Raw genomic sequence first — 18,513 nt, forward strand, 5'->3', positions numbered from 1 at the left:
TGTGGCCCCTGGCGCGGTGCGCCCCTCCGTTTGCAAATCGGGACTATCTTGTCTCCTGATCTGTTGGTCTCACCGTACCTGAATAATAAAACCTACATTTTAAAATACCTAACCCCACGTCTTGGCAAATTCTACCGTCTCTGTCTTTATTGCGAAATCCGAAATTCAGCCGCTCTCGTCACCCTCAGCCCCCCACCGCCCCCACTCCCTGCCATTTTGCACTTCCGGTTCCCACCTGGGTCCCCACCCCCACTCCAGTCCATCCCTACCTGTTAACAGCTAGAGTGATCCTGTTGCAGGGGGAAGGCAGGTCTGACCGCACTTCTGTTCAGAGCCCACGGATGGAAGGGCTGAGAGCAATCCAAAATGTCAGAAGCGTGTTTTGGACCTGCAGTAAACTAAGCTGGACGAAGCTGATTTGTTTTACACCGCAGGTTGACCTCCCATCGCACTCCAAGTTAAAAATAAAGTCGTTAAAATGGCTTTGAGGGCCCTACAAAAACTAGTTCCCTCTGGGTACATCACCCAGACATCCCTGCGTGCCAGGAGCCCCACTTTCCTGGACGAACTCCCTGAACCCCCCCCTGGAAGGGGCTTGGCTCCTCGAATCCCCTCCTGGCCTGCGAGCCTTCCCCAGATTCCCCTCTCGGAGAGGTCTCCCCAGTCTTGCCCTGCACCTCTCCCCCAACACTCTGTACCCACTTACCCATTCCACAGCACCTACCAGGCGCATGCAGCATCCCCTGGCTGGTTTACAACCAGTGTCCCCATGAAAACGTAAGTTCCACCAGGCAGGGACTTTGTTTTTGTTTGCAGATTTGTTAATGACCTAGAATAGTGACTGCAGGATGGTAAAGCTTAAGAAATACAGGTCAAATAAATGAACGAACTGAGAACATGGTGTCTTTTTTTTTAAAAAAAGATAGTCTAGTTCAGTCCTTCTCACATCAAATATTTGGAGAATGCTTTGTAAGCACCCAGTAAGATGCAGTTGCTGGATGCCCAAGGCTGTCATCTGATGGTGAGTGAGACGTTTAACTCATTAAGCAGTCGAGTGTGCGCTGTAGCCTGATGTGGCCTGTGGACTTCCATGGGGTGCAGACAAGGGGGCCAGTGAGGGCCGTTGTTTTAGTTTTGCATTCCAACCCTCCAGTTAGTTTCCCTGATCATATCGTTTACGTTCAATACCATTAACATTTGTGTCATTAATTAGACACTTTTGGTTGGTCTTGCTAATTTTTCTGGATTCATGGGTGTATGTGAGTCATGGCAAACATGCAGCGAGCTCCTAATCTTTCTGTACCCCTCCTCAGGTCTTACGACAATGCTTTGAAAATGGAAAGTGGTTCATGATGTTTTTAAACAACTTAACATGTAAAGTTTGCTCAATAACTTAAATATACAGGTGGACGCATCATAACAAAAACATTACTACCTTTTTGCTCTTGATGACCAAAGGAAGACGATGACAGATGATTGTATATTTTGTTTAATACTTGCATTGTTTCTATAGCGCAATTATAGCAATCTTTATTTACTTTTCATTACAAATATTTGTCAAGTTTTGTTTCAGAAACATTTTTCCTACTCTCTTGCACATGCACCCAGACACACTACAAAAAACTCATTCATAACACAGTAAGGGCAAACATTATTCATGTAAACATCTTTCATTAATTTCCCATAATTAAAAAAATCATAGAATTATAGATATTGAATAAGGCTCATAGATTTAGTTCAAATTCCACAAAAGACCAATCAAAGATGCTCTTAAACTGTGATGGGGGTAACTTTTGGTTGCAATAAATGCTAAAAGCGTACCCCTGGCTTTCAATCCTCAAACATACCTCACAACCTCATAAATGCATTTCAGGATAAATAGAGAACGTAGAAAACCCAGGAGGAAGAACTTTTGAATTAGGGAGCTCAGAACCATAAACCTAATTTCTTCTATGATAAGCAGGCATAATGTAGTCCCCATATTTCCCAATACGTGAATCAAGATTAATTATAGTAACCCAAAATGTAACCACATCGATATGTTAAGATATATTGGCATGTGTGTACATATTGCTAGTATACACAGTGAAAATTTGTCATAAAATTTATCATTTCATTATATCCAGGACCAAAGTGGAAAAAAGAAAACCCCCACTCAAGTTGAATATCATTATAAAGGAGTGTTCTAGTAACATAAAGGTCGGGAGTGTTGGGAGGTATGTCCCAGGGGTGTGATTGGTCTTGGTATTAAAGTCACAGACAGAGGAAGCACGGACTGGCGTTATCCGAGGACGTCTCTCTCTGGTTGGAAGTTTGGTGCTAACGTGCATAGTCTCCCAGAGCTGAGACAGGAAATGAACTGTGCTGACAAATGGGCCCCTTGCCAGCTGCACCCTCCTCCTTCCTCTCTGTGAGGTGGAGGTCAGGAGGCAGGGACTGCTGGCAAAACCGTGAAGTCCCACCCTGGGGTCTGAACCCCAACTCCACTGAGGGCAGCCTCCCTGACATGTGTGACTAGGCAGTAAAGGGTGGCGGTGGATGCGGCCAGAAAACCCCGTTCTGAGGGTCGCACGGCCGCATCTGGCTTCTGATTCTGCTGCCCTGCAAAGAAATTGTGCTCCGGATAAATGCACCAGTGTCTCTAATGCCTCGAATTCACTCGCAGGCCCCCGTAAGGCCTAGAGCGATGTCACTAAAAGGTGGACACACCTCCACGAGCACCTAACTTACACCAGGAAGCGGCTGAGGCACTGGGGAAGCCTACAAGCTCTCTCCACGTCAGATGCAACAACGCCAGGAAGTTGCCTTGGGTCAGAGTTATTTGTAGGCTTTTGATTTTTAAAAATCAAAATTGATCTGCGTGATATCTCGATAGACTCAGATAATTCTCACCAAAAATTTTGCAATTTGTTTAAATAGCACTGGAATAATTCAACTTCATTTAAATATATTCATTCTACCATGAAAATATTTCATACAAACATCTATTTACATACAAACACATTAAAATTTGTGAGAAGGGTTTCCACTCCGGTGGCTGTATGGCTTGAAATAGTTTCATTGCTTTGAGTATGTATGCACACGTTTGGCAAAATAAAACTATTAAAATGTAGTATTTTTAAAATAAAAAAAGTGACACCGAGGCTCCAATTCCTGAAGGAAAGATCAAAGAAAAAACAATCCATCGAGGTACCTCAGGTAGATGTAAATTTAATAGAGTTTGTGAACCTTTGATCTGTGGCAAATAAACATTACAACTATCATTCTTGCAACGTAGTTTTGCTTGTTTTTCTAAAACAAAAGAGGTCTGGATTCTAAGTCACTACTCTTCAGACAGAAACTTGGGGCAACTGTTTTAAAACAAAGCAAAATGGAAAACTGTATACCTTCTTGGAAAAATCTCAAATGCATTTTGCAGTGAGTGATTTAAAGTTTTTATGTATTTAAAGGAAAGTCACTACAGTGCCACACACTGTCTCACTGAGAAGACAACCCTTGAATTCACCGTTCACAGTTACTGTCATTTTAATAGTTATGAATAAATGTTGTAAATGGTTACACTTGGCCTCCACCTGTGTTGGCCTTTTCAGGTTGTTGGTGATTTTTCAAGTGTGAAGAACCCCCCGAGGGCAGATAAGTTTAACCACAGCCCCAGTCAGGTTCCAAGAGGTCTTGAAAAATGACCTTCCTTTTGAGTTTCTCAGGTAGACCCGGGTGAAGCGGGTTAACGAAAGAACAGGCCCTGCCAAGCTGGAGTCTTCCTGACCCGCTGCTTTTTAACGTCGTCGTTCCTTTGCCGGAAATTCAGTCCTTACAGCTGTTTTTGGTTAGTCCATTCGAATGTCCATTTGGGGACATACTCCTACAGATTAGTCCCTATTCCTAACTCTAACACAAGATAATATTTCATCGTAAAAAAAGCTGCTAAGGGAAGGTCTAGTCATGCAGGAATCGGGCTGAGATGGCTCTGAGTGAATCTCGTTGACACCATGGCGTCCTGCGCACTCACAGGCACCAGCTGGTTTTGGGGTGAGCAAAAAGTGGTTTCTTGGTTCCCCAGCACATGGAATCTTCCTCATTTCTGTTGTGATTATGATGCTGATGAAACTATCAGCTTAGGCTGCTTCCTGACGAATTTCCTTCCACAGCAGATGTGAAGGCTCAGCAGAAAAATACACCCGAGGCTTTCCCCACCTCAGACTTCGGCTCAAACAAGGAGCACACTCTGATTTCCTCACGAGCTTCTTCCTTAGGGAGCACCAACCCCTTCGACGTCTTTTCCTACCTACAGAACACAGTGACTCTCAAGTCCCCCTCCAGTTCTACCCCGTGACAAAGCCTGATGTGTGTGTGTGGCTGGGGGGGGGGGGGGGGGGGAGGAGGGCTTACAGGAGAGAGCAGACACAGGCGCAGAGCAAATGGAGAGAGGTCCCCAAAGAAGGAAAGAGAGAGGGTCTGAAGGGCACAGGGAGCTGGAGATACTGGCAGGACAGAAGCTCAGGACGTGGAGGAGAGAGGGGCACAGAGTGGGAAAGATCAGCTGGGGTGTTGTCACACAGGGACGCCCAGCCAGGCATTGTCACAGACAAGAGAGAAAGAGGGAGGAGACAGGGCAGGGGAGGGAAGAGCCAGAGGACACACGGAGGAGGGGAGGGAGAGAAGAAGGCTCCACTTGGGTGTCTTGTGGCCTCTGATTCGTCTGAAGGTCAAACACAGACACACTGCTGGGTTTTAAACTCAGAGTGTTATCGTCCAATATCTAATTTGAAAAACGTATTAGTTGGTTAAACACTACTTACAACTCTTCAATCCTTTTTATCAAAAAGAAAGAGAGAAAGAAAGAGAGAAGGAAAGAAAGGAAGGAAGAGAAAGAAAGGAAAGAAAGAAAGAAAGAAAGAAGAAGGAAGGAAGGAAGGAAGGAAGGAAGGAAGGAAGGAAGGAAGGAAGGAAGACAGAAAGAAAGGAAGGTTCCGTTTGAGTGGTATAATAAGAGTAGCCCATTAGGACAGAAGTTATACCCTATTGCAGCCTCAGCCAAAGCAATATCGCCCTCAGGAATGAAGTCTTTGATTGTAGCTACATCAGAGGTGTGACCTGTGTCATCTTCTCCTTGACCTTGCTCCCTGCCCTGACTCCACGGCCCAACCGACTGGGGTTAATTAAAGCCATCTTTCTCCTGCTAACAGTCACTTGCTTTGGGACCCATTTGAATTAAAGCACCTATCATCAGAAAACAAGTCCCAAGACTGTCCCTCTGTCACAGTTTACAGATTGGTCTCTTTCTACAGACTAGAAGCGATCCTACCCTGGCACCTTTTAATCTAAACACTCTCTTCAGTTCCCTTGTGGGCGATCTTTCTGGCAGCCCTGCCAACCTCTCACGTGTGAAACTTCAGTATCTGTGCAGAAGCCACTGTCACCTGCTCCAGCCCTGCTGGGGAGCGGAGCTCCAGAAACCTGGCCTTGTGAAAGAGAGAAGCGCTGCCTTTGTCACCGCCTTGAGGGCTGAATCCTGTGCCCAGGGGCCGCCTGGACGGAAAGTTGTGGGCAGCCGTCAATCAAACACTTCTGTTAAATTCTTCCTAAGAGCAATATGTAATTGACAAGAAATATCAAACCCTTTTTTTCTGCCTGTTTTACTCTTTTCCCACTCCCAGCAAGCCTTCTCTACTAGCCAGAGCTCACTGCAGGCTACAGCTTGGAAGACTTTAGCTTTCAAGACCGAACTGGCTCAGGCAACAGGTGCTGCCCTTGACAGCTGCAGGTCAGAGCAGCTGCTGCTCCCCAGAGCTTCCAGTTGCCTCATCCAGGCATCTAAAGAAGACACAGCTTTGGTATGTGGTGAGGGTGCTTCCCCAAATCCCAAACTCTCAGAATTCATTCAGAGCAATCCCAGTAATGTTACATATCTAATCAGCTAAACTAAAAACAGGGCTTTTCTCCTTATTTCTGCAGCTGGGATTATATATGGCTTGCAAAATGGCTGAAATGCTATTGATATCATTGCTTTTAAACTATACAGGTGTTATTCTTAATTCACAATGCTCTGAAGCAGATAAGTGCTTTGAAATTACAATGATGAAGAGTTTTAGCATTAAGGTTCGATTTGTACCTAGTGATCAGTATGTCTCTCTTAACAGTAGCGATTGTAAAAAAAAAAACAAAAACAAAAACAAACTTGTGAATTCTGTGTTAGAATTCAAGTTTGCTATTTAACTTTTGAATTCAATGCACTGTGCCACAAGCCAGACTGCTCTGTTATGTACATTTAATGTGTATGCCAGGAGAAAAAAATTACTAGCACTATTGAAGGTATTGCAAAGTTGCCACAGTTACTGCTTAGAAATACTAAGTTCCCTCTCTCCTTCCTTAAAGTATATATTACAACTCTTCCATAACTTAATGCAAACGAAGTAAACTCTGTCTTTTCACATCTTAAAGCAAAGATATCTTTGTTTACATGCGAGAATAAGAATTCTATAATAATACACCAGCTCTACGAGCCGGTTCTTTATAGTAGGACGTAATAATGAAACAATGATATAGAAAGAGCCAGAGAGACCTACACACTGGCACTGATGCAAAGTCCACTGGGAAGTTTTCTCCTGTCCAAGGTATCTAAGATAGAGAGGAGGACTGAGGGGTGGAAAGGGCTGAAAGAGTAGGGTTCTGTGCGCTAGGAAAAAAAAAACAAAGCCATTCTATTGCAAGATACAGATCAAAGGTTAGAAGGCAAATTTTACTACATTCAGAGAATAAAAATGTAGTAATTCTCTCCTCCATACGGCACATCTGCAAGTGTGATAACAACACACTTTGCATTGGCCGTAGGGGGGGAAAAAAAAAAAACCATCATGGAAAAACCACTGACTAAAAATGACTGAAAAACTCCCTTTCCCTTTTTCAGTCTAATCATTTGGCATCTCAGTGTGGTCCAGATTTAGATGTGAACCACCCAAGAATATCACGCTGTCTTATGTCAAGTGCTCGGCAATACCTCTCAGTAGGACGCTGCTGCAAGGCTAGCTAATTTTAAATCTGGCATGAGTAATCCAGTCAAACCTAGTTAGTATGCGAGAAAGTCGTTGCGAAGGCGGAGTGAGAGGAAGTGATGTCACAGCGCGAGCAGTCCCTGGTTGTCCCGTTGTCGGATAAACGTAGTGCATAGATCCAAGTTTCCACTCCGGGTCTCCGGAGCCCAGAGCCAGGTCCTTCACTTCCGCTGGGCGGCCTGGAAGGCCTTCAGCTCCACCTGGTACCACTCGGGCGCTTCCGGCCCGCTCTTCCCTGGGGGGCTGTGGTCATAGCCGTAGGCCACAGTGAGCTCCTCATTGGCCTCCACAGCTCGGAGGGTGCGGATGCATTTGATGGGCCCAAAGCGGGGGTGGACAAACCTAGACGGGGAGATGCGCACAGTCATTCCCAGGTAGGTGAGGGGCGAAGACTGGGGGAGGGGGGCTGATGCAGGAATCACCCCCGGGCTCGTCCCTGACACGGTGGCTACGTCCTCAGCGTGTGCTAACGGGGAGGCTCAGCCCCACCCCAGACCTGCTGGACTGACACCTGCATTTTAACGATACCCTCAGGTGATTCATAGATACATTAAAGTTTTAAAAAGCATGCTCTACCTGCCTTTGTGAGCATATTTGGCACTCTGTATGTGTAAACAAACAATCATGGTCAATGACAAAATGCTGTCCTTAATGAGAAATCAGATCCAGCTGCCTGTCAGCATGCAGCTCACCTGGCCTGCCGCATGGGATCACCCACGTGGCTGTACCTGGGGGGAAGGGCGATTCTGGAGTTGTAAGAAGAGCCTTGTGGATGTACAAAAGCGAAAGGCACCGTATTCCGCCCCATACAGATGGCAGAGGTGACCTTTCCCAGCAGAAACGTAGATGGAGATTTCTCTCCAAGAGGGAAGAGTCTTGACCTCACTGCCAACTCGCTTCTTTACTTTTCCCCGTGAAGCATCCTCTCCTCCTGTAAGGAGTCCTCTCAGAAACAGGCAGGGCGGTCACTGTGCTATGATCCTCTGCCAAAGGCTCCCAGCCCGGCTCACCTGCCCAGCTCCCTTCACAGAGACAGGAAGCAAACAAGTAGTGGACTCAGCTACCTCACAGCTGCCCAAACCCCAAAAAGGTACATGCATGGGATGGCCAGAAAGAAATGTGCTTTGTTTTCATATGCACCTGGTCAAATCAGTCTCATTCATGTATTGTCACATTTCTAACAAAGGGCATTGAGACACCAAAGGAAAAGTTTCCGGCCCAAAGGACACTGGCTTACGGGGAGTGAGTCAAGTCCTTGGCTGGTTCCCTCTATCGGTGGTGGGAAAGGAGTATGTCTGTGGCTTGGGGACATCTTCACATGGGGTTAAAAGGAACAACGTTGTCCTTACTCCAGGGGCCTCTGTGTCCACCCTCCCCAGGGTCACTTTTCCTGGAAAGCAGACTTGAGCTGGGGTCAGAGACTTTAATGTGAGCCCTGGTTCCGCCCATGATTACGGCGCCCTCTTGGAAATTTCACTCTCCTCATCTGCAAAATCGTAACGCTAGTAGTAATCCTTATCGGACAAGAGTTGTCGTTGTGACAACACAGGGTCACGTAAATAAAGCACCTCACACAGCGCCTGGCACAACGTGAGGACTCAACGAATCTCAGCTGCTATGCCGAGTGCCTGTGCGTGTGTGAGAACATTCACGTGCACAGAATTCTCAGGCTGGGCTCCGTCGCAGAGGCGAGCCCTGGACCAGGGGCTCAGGAATTCCTTATTAAAATCACGATTCTTTGTCTTTAAATTAAAATATTTCGTTAAAAAATAACACTCCTGAAATAGAGCTCTAGTTAATCTTCTGGTACACAGAAAGAAAAAAAAATCCCATGAGAACCCCAAGACTTCTCTTATAATCCTCTCGTATTTTCATTTTCCTGCTCATGATCATTATTTTCAGAGAGCAGAAGATGAACAGACTGAAAAGGAAGAACTCAGTTTCAGGTGTTGCTCCTGAGGGCGGTGCTAAGACGCGGCAGTTAGGAACACGTGACCCCCTTGACTGAGAGACCTGCATTTCCCGTCTGTGACCTGGGATGGAGCCAGGAGATGCCCCACGAAGGTCCTGGAAGGACTGCGTGAGGTGATGCCCGCGAGGCCGTTAGCACCTCACCAGCTTAGAGTAAGTGCGTGGCAAACATTAGCTGCAGTATTAGCTGTCAAACCAAAACTCTGCACCCCGTGGTCTGGCTCCTTGTCAACACGTTACCTATATTTACATGTAGGAAAGTAGCTCTTGACTGTTTGTCCCTGCGGCATCTTGTACCTGACGACAGTTATAACAGTTTACAGAGGTGTTGGTTCGTTTATGTTGGGAGTGCATGACGATACCGATGATTTTAGAAACAAACGAATGCTCTGAATTGGTATCTGCATTTTATATCTGGTTATTCTTCAGGTAGTCTTCCCATTGCCCCAAATAACTAATTGGTCACGTTGAAAAAATAACCCTGAACAGGACAGGAACTTGATTTTTCACAAATGGTTCCTTTTCTTGTCTCCTGTGCTCCCTTCTTTTTGGTGAGAAGAATCACGTCTTGCAGTGAAATCACTGAACTGATTTGTTTTAAAACAGCCGTCTAAGTCGCGTTTATCATCGTCCATCGCCCCTGCTTTAAAGGGTTGCTGTTAAGCTGTGTGCAGCTCAGAATGAGGCTCTGGCCTGATTCACATCGGCTACGAAAGCCTTGGAGTTAATAACGGTGTCCGTTTCGTTTCACGTGACACACGTCCTTTGCCATTTCTACCCGCCCTTTAAACAGAAGTTGTAGCTTGAGTACTTGTGACCGACGGCCAAGGAGAGCAAGTCACTGCCAGAATAATTTTTAAGCCATCTCAGGGAGGCAAGAAGGGACAGTTAAATCCGGGCAATATCCCTACAGATTGAATGCACATGATCTTCTCCTGCTTATGTTAACAAGCTAGAGGACTGAGGGACTGCAAGCTACAGCCGAGTGGACACGGCTGCACACGGCTTCCTGGACGAACTGGCATTCTCAGGCTGAGCCAAGGGCAGCAATGAGATAGGACAAAGAATCCCAACTGTATCCTTTAGTCAGGTGCTGATTTTGGGAAGCGAACATTCAGGGGCACATGAAAACTACTAAAATATTTGTAGGACTACCATGTGGAAGAGCGATTGAAGGGAGCTACCTAGGACCGGATGTTACAGAGAAACCCATTTGGGTTCGATAAAAAAAGTTTCTAATCATCAGAGCCCAAAAGCTAATTTCATGATATCTATTTCAGTTTGTCCAGACACCCCCTCTGCGGATAACAGTAGGCTCCCCATCACTGGGGGTTTCCAAGACGAGGTTTAACTAGCGGTTGGAAAGGGAGGTTCGAGTTCCAGGACGGAGGTAGGATGATGCGAACTTTAAAAACAACAGCTGTGTGGAGATGCAATTCATCTATCATAAAATTCACCCGTTTTTAAAGTGAACAATTCAGTGATGTTGGGGGCAACCAAAACCTAATTTTAGAATCTCGCGTTGCCCTCAGTAGAAACCCCACACTCATGGGCCGTCGACCCCCATCTCCCCCAGGTGCCCCCAGCAGTAGGCGGCCACTGATCTACAGTCCGTCTCTATGAATCTGGCTGTCGTGGACAATTCTTATTAGTGTTCCGTTGAGACTGGCTTCTTGCACTTGGCAGAATGTTCTCAAGGCTCATCCACGTGGCGGCCCGTGTCACTACCTCATTTCTCTCTGTTGTCAAATAATAGGGATTCTCTGATTTTATAGGTCTTTTCCAACACTGAGACTGCATGCCCCGCGATTAGGATTTTGTTTTCCTCCTTCCTTTCACATCAGAAAAGGGGTTCCCTAATCTCCGTGATGCAGAGTAATTTCAATTTTTACCATTATTTCAAATATCACTATCCTTAATTTTCCAGAATGAGGCAACCGAAGGACAAAAAAGCCACAGTGAAGTAGCAACCACAAAGTATAGTATTGCCAGAGCATTTCTACTCTTTGAAGCACTTTTCCATTTGTTAGCCTGCCAAAGAGCGGGCTGTTTACATTCTAAGTTTCAAGTCATGCCCGTGAGGCCCCTGGCAAGGGGCTTTTGGATATTTCTGAGGGACCGGCAGCATAACACCTGTCTCATGCCCTCCTCCATCTCAGGGCCCCGAGGCGCAGATCCGCCCAGCAAAGGCTAGGTGCCACACTTACATGTCGTAGATACAGTTTGGAGTAAAGGAGTGATTTGCCTTGTGTCCCAAAGAGGCACAGTACTTGGACACGTGGTTGTAGGGCTCAGGCACGTCAATGACCGTTTCTTCATCAAGGGAGAGGGTGTTCCCATTAAGGGCCCAGTCTCTGCTGTCAACCTGCAAAAATAACAGAGTGTCAGAGAGGACCTTTCTCCCAAAAGCTCAAAGGACATCAGATATATTAACTCATTTGTCCTGAAACTTCATGGTTTGAGTCTCACAAACATGAAAAGAGCCTAAGGCATCCCACAGCTGCGGATGGCGCCTGTGGCCACCACCAGGCAGCTCAACATACTACTGATTTATGATTTTTCCTTGTCTTATATGAAGAAAAGGATTGAAGTCCCTTACAAAGACACTCAAAAATGTAACCAGATGTCCCTAGGTTGTTTATTTCTTCCCTGCAGGCTGAGACCTCAAAAGCCCAGCCAGCACCAAATTTGAAGTTTTACACATCCAATTGTTTTTTTAAATAGCCCAAACAAAGCCGAATTTTAGCTCTTCAGAGCCTGCTTTCAAGGGACACACCTCGCTCCCCATCTGTTAGCAATAGGTAGGATAAACCCAGGATGGCCAAGACCCCAGACGGCTGCTGTTCCTTGGGGTTCTCTGGCGCAGAGACTCCTCACCACGCTCGCTGTCAGCTAGATGTGTAGGCCCCACCCTCATCCCTCTCTCAGGAGCTCCCTGGCCTCCTTCCCGTTAGATGATGGCTCAGTGCCACAAACCTCTGCATGGTCTATGCTAAGAGGATGTCCCCTCTCAAGCAACCCTGCCCAAGCCCCACCCGAAGCTCGCTCTGTGCTACTGCTTCTTGTGGTCATCTCTTTTTTTTTTTTTGATCAGCCCCAAATTCCTTGAATCCCTACAGTGAGGAAGAGGAGGCAAAAGAAAAGCAAAAGGAAGAACATCAAGTGGAACCAGAAATCTCAGGAATGCCAAACTGCACTCCAGGGAAGTCGCACGTCTTTGTCGCACGGGGGCAATCACTGTGACCAGCACAGAGTCACCGATTACTAGGGTGCTTTTTTCCTACAGCAGGACAGACTCGCTACCCAGTGCAACCAACAGCCTGCCCTTCTCCAAACCCCACACTCCAAACCACACCCCAGGATTTGTTGATACCAGCAGAGCAGCCTTTCAGAGCAACGAAGATCACAGAACCGTTGACTCTCAGAGGTATCCTGAGGCTCCCGCCCCTAAATTACATTTAAGCTGTCATTCGTATCTGAGGTTCATTCAGGAGACATTTATTGAGTGCCTGCTGTTCTAGGTGGAGGGATATAGCAAGGATGAAAGTGGAGAAAATCTTTATGGATCATAACATTCCAGACCTGTCATGCGATACTGACATAAGGCACTTGGTGCCATCTACCTCGTGCTGCCATGAGTAGCGTGTTTTCTTATCTCCCCGGCAGAATATGATTTCATGAGGACAGGGAGGTTGTCTCATTCATGTGCACAGAACAGCATAGCGAGTGTCAGCACAGAGCCAGATTCTGCTATGGGAAACCCTGCTGGAGCTCTGCGAGTTACTACATCTGTGACCTTGGGCAAATCGTTTAACCTCTCTGGGTTTCGGCTTCCTTAACTGTGAGGTATTTTAATAAGTAAATTGCGTATCGCTATCCCGAGCCACCTTTCACATGGTGCATTTCTGGGACTTTCAGGGTTGCTGATACAGTGGTCTGGCCACCACCAGGGGACACGGTGTGCCAGACCACAGCTCGTCTTTGTGAGGCTGCTTTGAATGTGCAATAACTTCATTATTTCATGCATGACCCCCACTTATCATTCCATGGTGGTAACTGAAAAGCGAAGACATGAACGTGGGGCACAGTGGTAAGTGTGAACCCCACACACTCAGCACGAGTCAGACTGGGCGGAGCGTGCAAGCTACGCCCAAAGCACTGAGCTTTTGGAACTTAAGCAGACACTTAAGGAAGTTAATTGTGAAGAAAGAAGACAAAATTATGAAATCTGGGAAATATATCGAAGATGGTGTCTCAAAGGCAAGAGGTGATTCAACGCCTTCGCTTTTAATTATTTTTTGGAATAAAACCCTTCCTGGATAGATGTAGGCAGCTGTATAGCTTTTGCACAGACAGAAGTAGGGGTCTCCTTATAAAGCACTCAGAAATTCGTTATTGACAGAATTCAATTGGATCTCAATTTTTCAGATATGAGGTGTAGTCTTGCACAAAGTCTCATTGAAAGCACCCTTCTACTTTCTGTGAAATAGTTGTGGAACTTAAAAAAATCATTTTAAGGCTCAAAATAAGGAAAAAAACATCTGCTATCGAGTGAACGTTTGTGTCCCTCAAAAGTTCATATGCCGGAACCTAATCCCCATTGGGATGGTATTCGGAGGTGGGGCCTTTGGAAAGTAATTAAGTCACAAGGGCAGGTGGAGCCCTCACGAATGGGATTAGTGCCCTTATAAAAGAGACAGCAGAGAGCTCCCTCATCCCTCCTGTCACGTGAGGGTATGTCGAAAAAGGGCCACCTATGACCAGGAAGCGAAGCAGGCTCTCGTCGGACACTCTGAAGATTGCCATAAGACAATATCCAATTTTACAGAAAAGCGTATCTGTTTGTTCCTTTACATTTCCAGTGAATACTTAAGTAAAGGGACTTGTGAGAAAATTAAGGGTGTGAAACAAAGCCCTTTAATCGAGTTGATTTTCCACTCTGCTCCACTCACCTCTTGGTGTGTAATTCGGACTCCATTATAAAAAGACATAACAGTACTAGGTCCCACGGCTACCTTTGAAAACAGTCCTTCTCCAGCACTGGAAATGAGAGATTCAGCGACATAAACCCTAAATGGCAAAAAGAGTCAAATAACGATTCTTTAAATTTGGTATGTCACTATTCACATCAACCACCAAAATATCATTACGGCTACTGAATCCAAAACATCAGTTCATAATAATCCAATGAGGAAGGAAGAAAGGAAGAAAAGTTAAATATTTTGGCACTGGAAACTGAAGAACTGGTACTTATGTCTCTTTTAAGAGTGGTATTTAAAATTTGCTCTCTAAAAACGGGGTTATTACAATACATTCATAAAGCAGCTCAGTGCTTGATACAAAGTTTAAAGATTTTTTTATGTTTTTAGTTAAAATCAATTTCACTGTCTTCTTGGACAAATAAAACATCTTCCAAAGCTACTTAAAACTATACCTAAGTATGTCCGTGCCAAAATAGGAGGGTAAGATTGTTTTAATTAAGCCCCAAGATGAATCTTTTGCATGAAAGAGTGACAAGTGATTCATAAAACCCATCCAGTAAGCACTGCCCAACAAAGGAGTTTTTAACAGGTCAGCTAATGGAGGCTGAGGGGCCAAATCTGACTGCAGCCCATCTTTGTAAATAAAGTTTTATTGGAACACAGCCACACAGACTATTTGTTTAGTATTGTCTATGACAGCTTCAATATTATGAAGGAGGAGTCGAGTAGTTGCAATAGAGACCCACAAAGCCTAAAATTTTTACTATATAGCTCTGTACAGAAAAAGTTTGCAACCACTTATTTTATAAGCAAACAGCACTCATGATTATTGAACTGGATTTAAAAAGAGTACCTGCTGTACCAAGAACTATTTCAGTTCTTCGGGCACTGTGATGTCACCCCTCTGCTGGAAGTGGTCATCTGTAATTTTTATTACATAGATCTTATGCTTGTTTTATGGAGTGGAAGACTGAATTATTGCTTCCAACTCTTTATTCCCCCCACGTGATAGAATCATACATCCTGCCACTTTGCCATGTGACCTTGTGGTGTTTCCTCAGAGCTGGCAGAGGATACATCCCTGCCTGAATGACTTGGGGCTCGGCTGTATGATCTGCTTTGCTGTTAGAATGTGGGCAGAGTGACTGAGTGCCAGGTCTCAGGCGTTAAGGGGCATGGCGAGTTTCTGCCAGGCACCTCCTGAGTTTCCATTCATCTCGACAAGAAGGTGGCCCAACGGGCCGTTGCTCCTTTAGCCTGAGTTTTGGAATGAAGATCTGTGAAACAGACTCGAACCCAACTTGAAACCTGGAGTCCGGCCTACTCCAGCTGAGCCGGGATGAGCCCAGTCAGAAGTGGCTGAACCTCAGCCAACGGACAGAACTATGACCGTAAAATAAAAGGTTTGCCTTCGTAAACCACTGATAGTTTTGAGGATATGGTTATGCAGCATCATCACAGCCACAGTAACAAAAAAGACTGATACATACAGTGATGCTATACACAGTGTTTCGGGACTAACAAGAGACTAAACCATTCCCTTTCGAAAGGGGCCAAAGCCTTGTGTCAAGAAAGAGACTATTTACTCATTGTGACATTGGGGGACCAACCTTGTCAGTTAAACCAGGGAAGGGGCCTATTTTTCAGATAAGAGCTGAACAGTAAGCGAACAAAAGCCATGCTTTGTAAGCCAGGCTTACAAAGAGTGAGGCCAAGAGAAAACCACCTGCAGATGGTCTCTTACTCATCAATAGGCCGGTTGCTAGGGAATAAGAACCCCAGGCAGGGTACCGGAGGAGCCACACCGAGAATCAGGAGCTGAGTTTAGATAAGATAGGAAATGGAACAGGACTTGACACTCTGGGAGTGGGCTTATGGAATCAGACACTTGTAATTTATAAGCTGGAATGTTTTTACGCTTTTTATATTTTCTTCGCTTCACTCCTGTTCTCCCTTCGTGAATAAATTGTCTTGTGTTCCAAACCCCCTCCGCTGGGCTGAGTAGACAAGAAGGCATTCTGGTCCCTGCCCAGGCTAGAGCTTTACAGAGTGTGACGTACTCCCTTAGAGGCCAGCATGTATCTGCAGTACAAACTGTGGCACCAGAGCCCCAAGAAAGGGGACACCAGGCAGGGCATAGCTGGCTGCCTGGCCCGACTGCTTCCCTCTGCAGAGGTTTCATTGTAGAACTGACACACAGGCTGTTCTGTGCCTTCTCAGTAGAGAAACTCTCTTACAGGGGCAGGTTCTATATGAGAATAAAAACATCCTTCCTGAAAATATAAGGATATATTTTTTTCTGGTCAGGAACTCAGCCTGAGCAGAGAGCCACAGAGGACCATGAGTTCCCACCGCCAGGGTTATTTACCCTCACACAAACAGTGCTATTAAAACCACAAGGAGAAAATTACCTCTCTGATTCGTATGGATCTGGAAGAAGAGCATGGGTAGAAATGCAGGATGAAGTTGACTTGTCAAAGTGGTACACTGAACCTGAAAAGCAAACGAAACTCTCAGTTCTCGTACAGAGTTAGGAAAAAGCATTTAAAACATTTCTCTCCATCCATGGGACCGGGAAGAGTTAAATAATGAAACATATTATTCAAGTTATACCAAGCTAGAATAAAATTCTTCAAAATAAGAGGACAGTTTTTAGATTTGCCCTTGAGAGTTTTAGTTTCAGGTCTTAACGAACAGCTGTCAGAAGTATCCCTTAAAATTCTAATTTTTCTTTTGAATTTTCTTTATTCAAATGGTTTAAAAGGTGCTTGTGTAATTAAAATTTTTAATCAAGAAAATGCTTTGTCATGAAATTTTGAGATCTCTCCGGTCAGATCAGATTGGATAGCGGCTTTAAAATTTTTCTTGTGGTTTTCGTCACATGAGACGCAGTCTGTAGAATCCAACCACCCAGCTCAGCGATTGTTCTCTTTCTCCCAAAACAAACATTCGGCCTCACCAGGATGAAGAACAGAACTGCTTTTGATCAAGCATTTACAAAGTCATCCTATTTCTATTAAAGTGATTCAAAAGCCAATTAGTAATTTATTCCAGAAATAGAGTCCTAGAATCAACAACCGTCCTAGGATAACATTGGTTCCCTGCAAAGGGCTGGCCTAGGAGGGTCCTCCGAGGGCACAGTGGAAAGACAGCGGCTCCGAAGGCTAAGAGGAAACGCACTTCAGGACTGGAGGGCTCGCTCCTGCAAAGTCGATTACTGTAGGCACGAGGGCCTCACAAATAATGCCATTAAGCAGTTCCTCAGCGGTTCCCAGCGGGTACCAGGTTCTCTCTCTCTCTCTTTATATATATATACATACACATATATATTTGTCAGTCAGTGTCTAACCAGGAAACAGATCATCTGAGTAATTCGGAAAGAGAGAATTAAATTCGGGGAATTGGTGACACAGAAGATGGAAGAGCTGAGAAGGCAGATGGGGCAGCGAGGAGCCCAGATACTGGCAAGGGCAGGAAGACACACCCCAAAGCCAGAGGGACAAAGGCGGAGCCGGGGTTCCTGGAGCTCTTCAGCCAGGGTAGCCTGGGGAAGCTGGATCCATGGGGACCCTCCGGGTGGGACATGGAATCAGGACACAGGCCACTGCTGGAGATGCTGCTGGACGCGAGAGGCCTTCTCCCTTCCCTCTCGTGTCCCTGGCCAGTGCCTCCCTGTGGCCAAACCCAGACAGAAGCCAGAGGCGCAGGAGTCTGCAAGGGGCAGAGTGCCCCGCAGTAGCAGGAGGGCAGGGAAAGGCCGTGGCGTGCATCCGAGAGCACTGGGAACGGACCAGCACACACCCCATTAAAGGAGGTTCGCTCAAAGGAGGGAAAAAAGCCACACTTTTTAATGGGGATTGGCTTTCTTCCATTTATTTATTTATTTATTTACTCGCTCACTTATCTATTTATTTATTTATTTTTCCATGAGAGTTGACATTCAATATTATTTTATATTAGTTTCAGGTGTACCGTATAGTGGTTAGACATTTACATAGTTTACAAAACGATCCCACCTGGCCCTATCCATCGTTATTACAATGTTATCGACTGTATTCCCTACGCTGTATCTCACATCCCTGTGACTGTTCTGTAACTACCCGTTTGTACTTCTTAACCCCTCCACCTTTTCTGCACAGCCCCACGATGCCCCTCCCACCTGGCAACCGCCAGTTCTCTGTTTCTATGAGTCTGTTTCTGTTCCGTCTTTATTTTGTTCCTTAGATTTCACATAGGAGACCACGCGTATTTTTCTTTCTCTGTCTGACTTATTTCACTTAGCATAATGCTCTCTCTAGGTCCATCCATGCTGTCACAAATGGTGAGATTTCATTTCTTTTCGTGGCCGAGTAATACTCCATTGTGTATATGCACCACATCTTCTATATCCAACCGTATATCGATGGTCACATAGGTTGCTTCCATATCTTGGCTATTGTAAATAATGCTGCAATGAACACGAGGTACATATATCTTTTCAAATTAGCGTTTTGGATTTTTTTTTTTTT

At 45.4% G+C, this 18,513-nt stretch overlaps 1 protein-coding gene across 1 annotated transcript in view; it reads right to left on the reverse strand.

Moving 5' to 3' along the window:
• Positions 1 to 6,251: 6,251 nt before the first annotated feature.
• SETD7 (SET domain containing 7, histone lysine methyltransferase) overlaps positions 6,252 to 18,513 on the reverse strand; it is a 37,573-nt gene continuing 25,311 nt past the window's right edge. The window contains exons 5-8 of the mRNA XM_039875808.1: positions 16,417 to 16,498; positions 13,976 to 14,093; positions 11,231 to 11,388; positions 6,252 to 7,394 (exon numbers count right to left, since the gene is read on the reverse strand). Coding sequence (XP_039731742.1) covers positions 7,214 to 7,394; positions 11,231 to 11,388; positions 13,976 to 14,093; positions 16,417 to 16,498 — 539 coding nt within the window. The 3' untranslated portion in view covers positions 6,252 to 7,213. The remainder of the gene's footprint in view (positions 7,395 to 11,230; positions 11,389 to 13,975; positions 14,094 to 16,416; positions 16,499 to 18,513) is intronic.

This window comes from Pteropus medius, unplaced genomic scaffold (assembly GCF_902729225.1).
Source record: "Pteropus medius unplaced genomic scaffold, Ma_sr-lr_union100, whole genome shotgun sequence".
NCBI lineage: Eukaryota > Metazoa > Chordata > Mammalia > Chiroptera > Pteropodidae > Pteropus > Pteropus medius.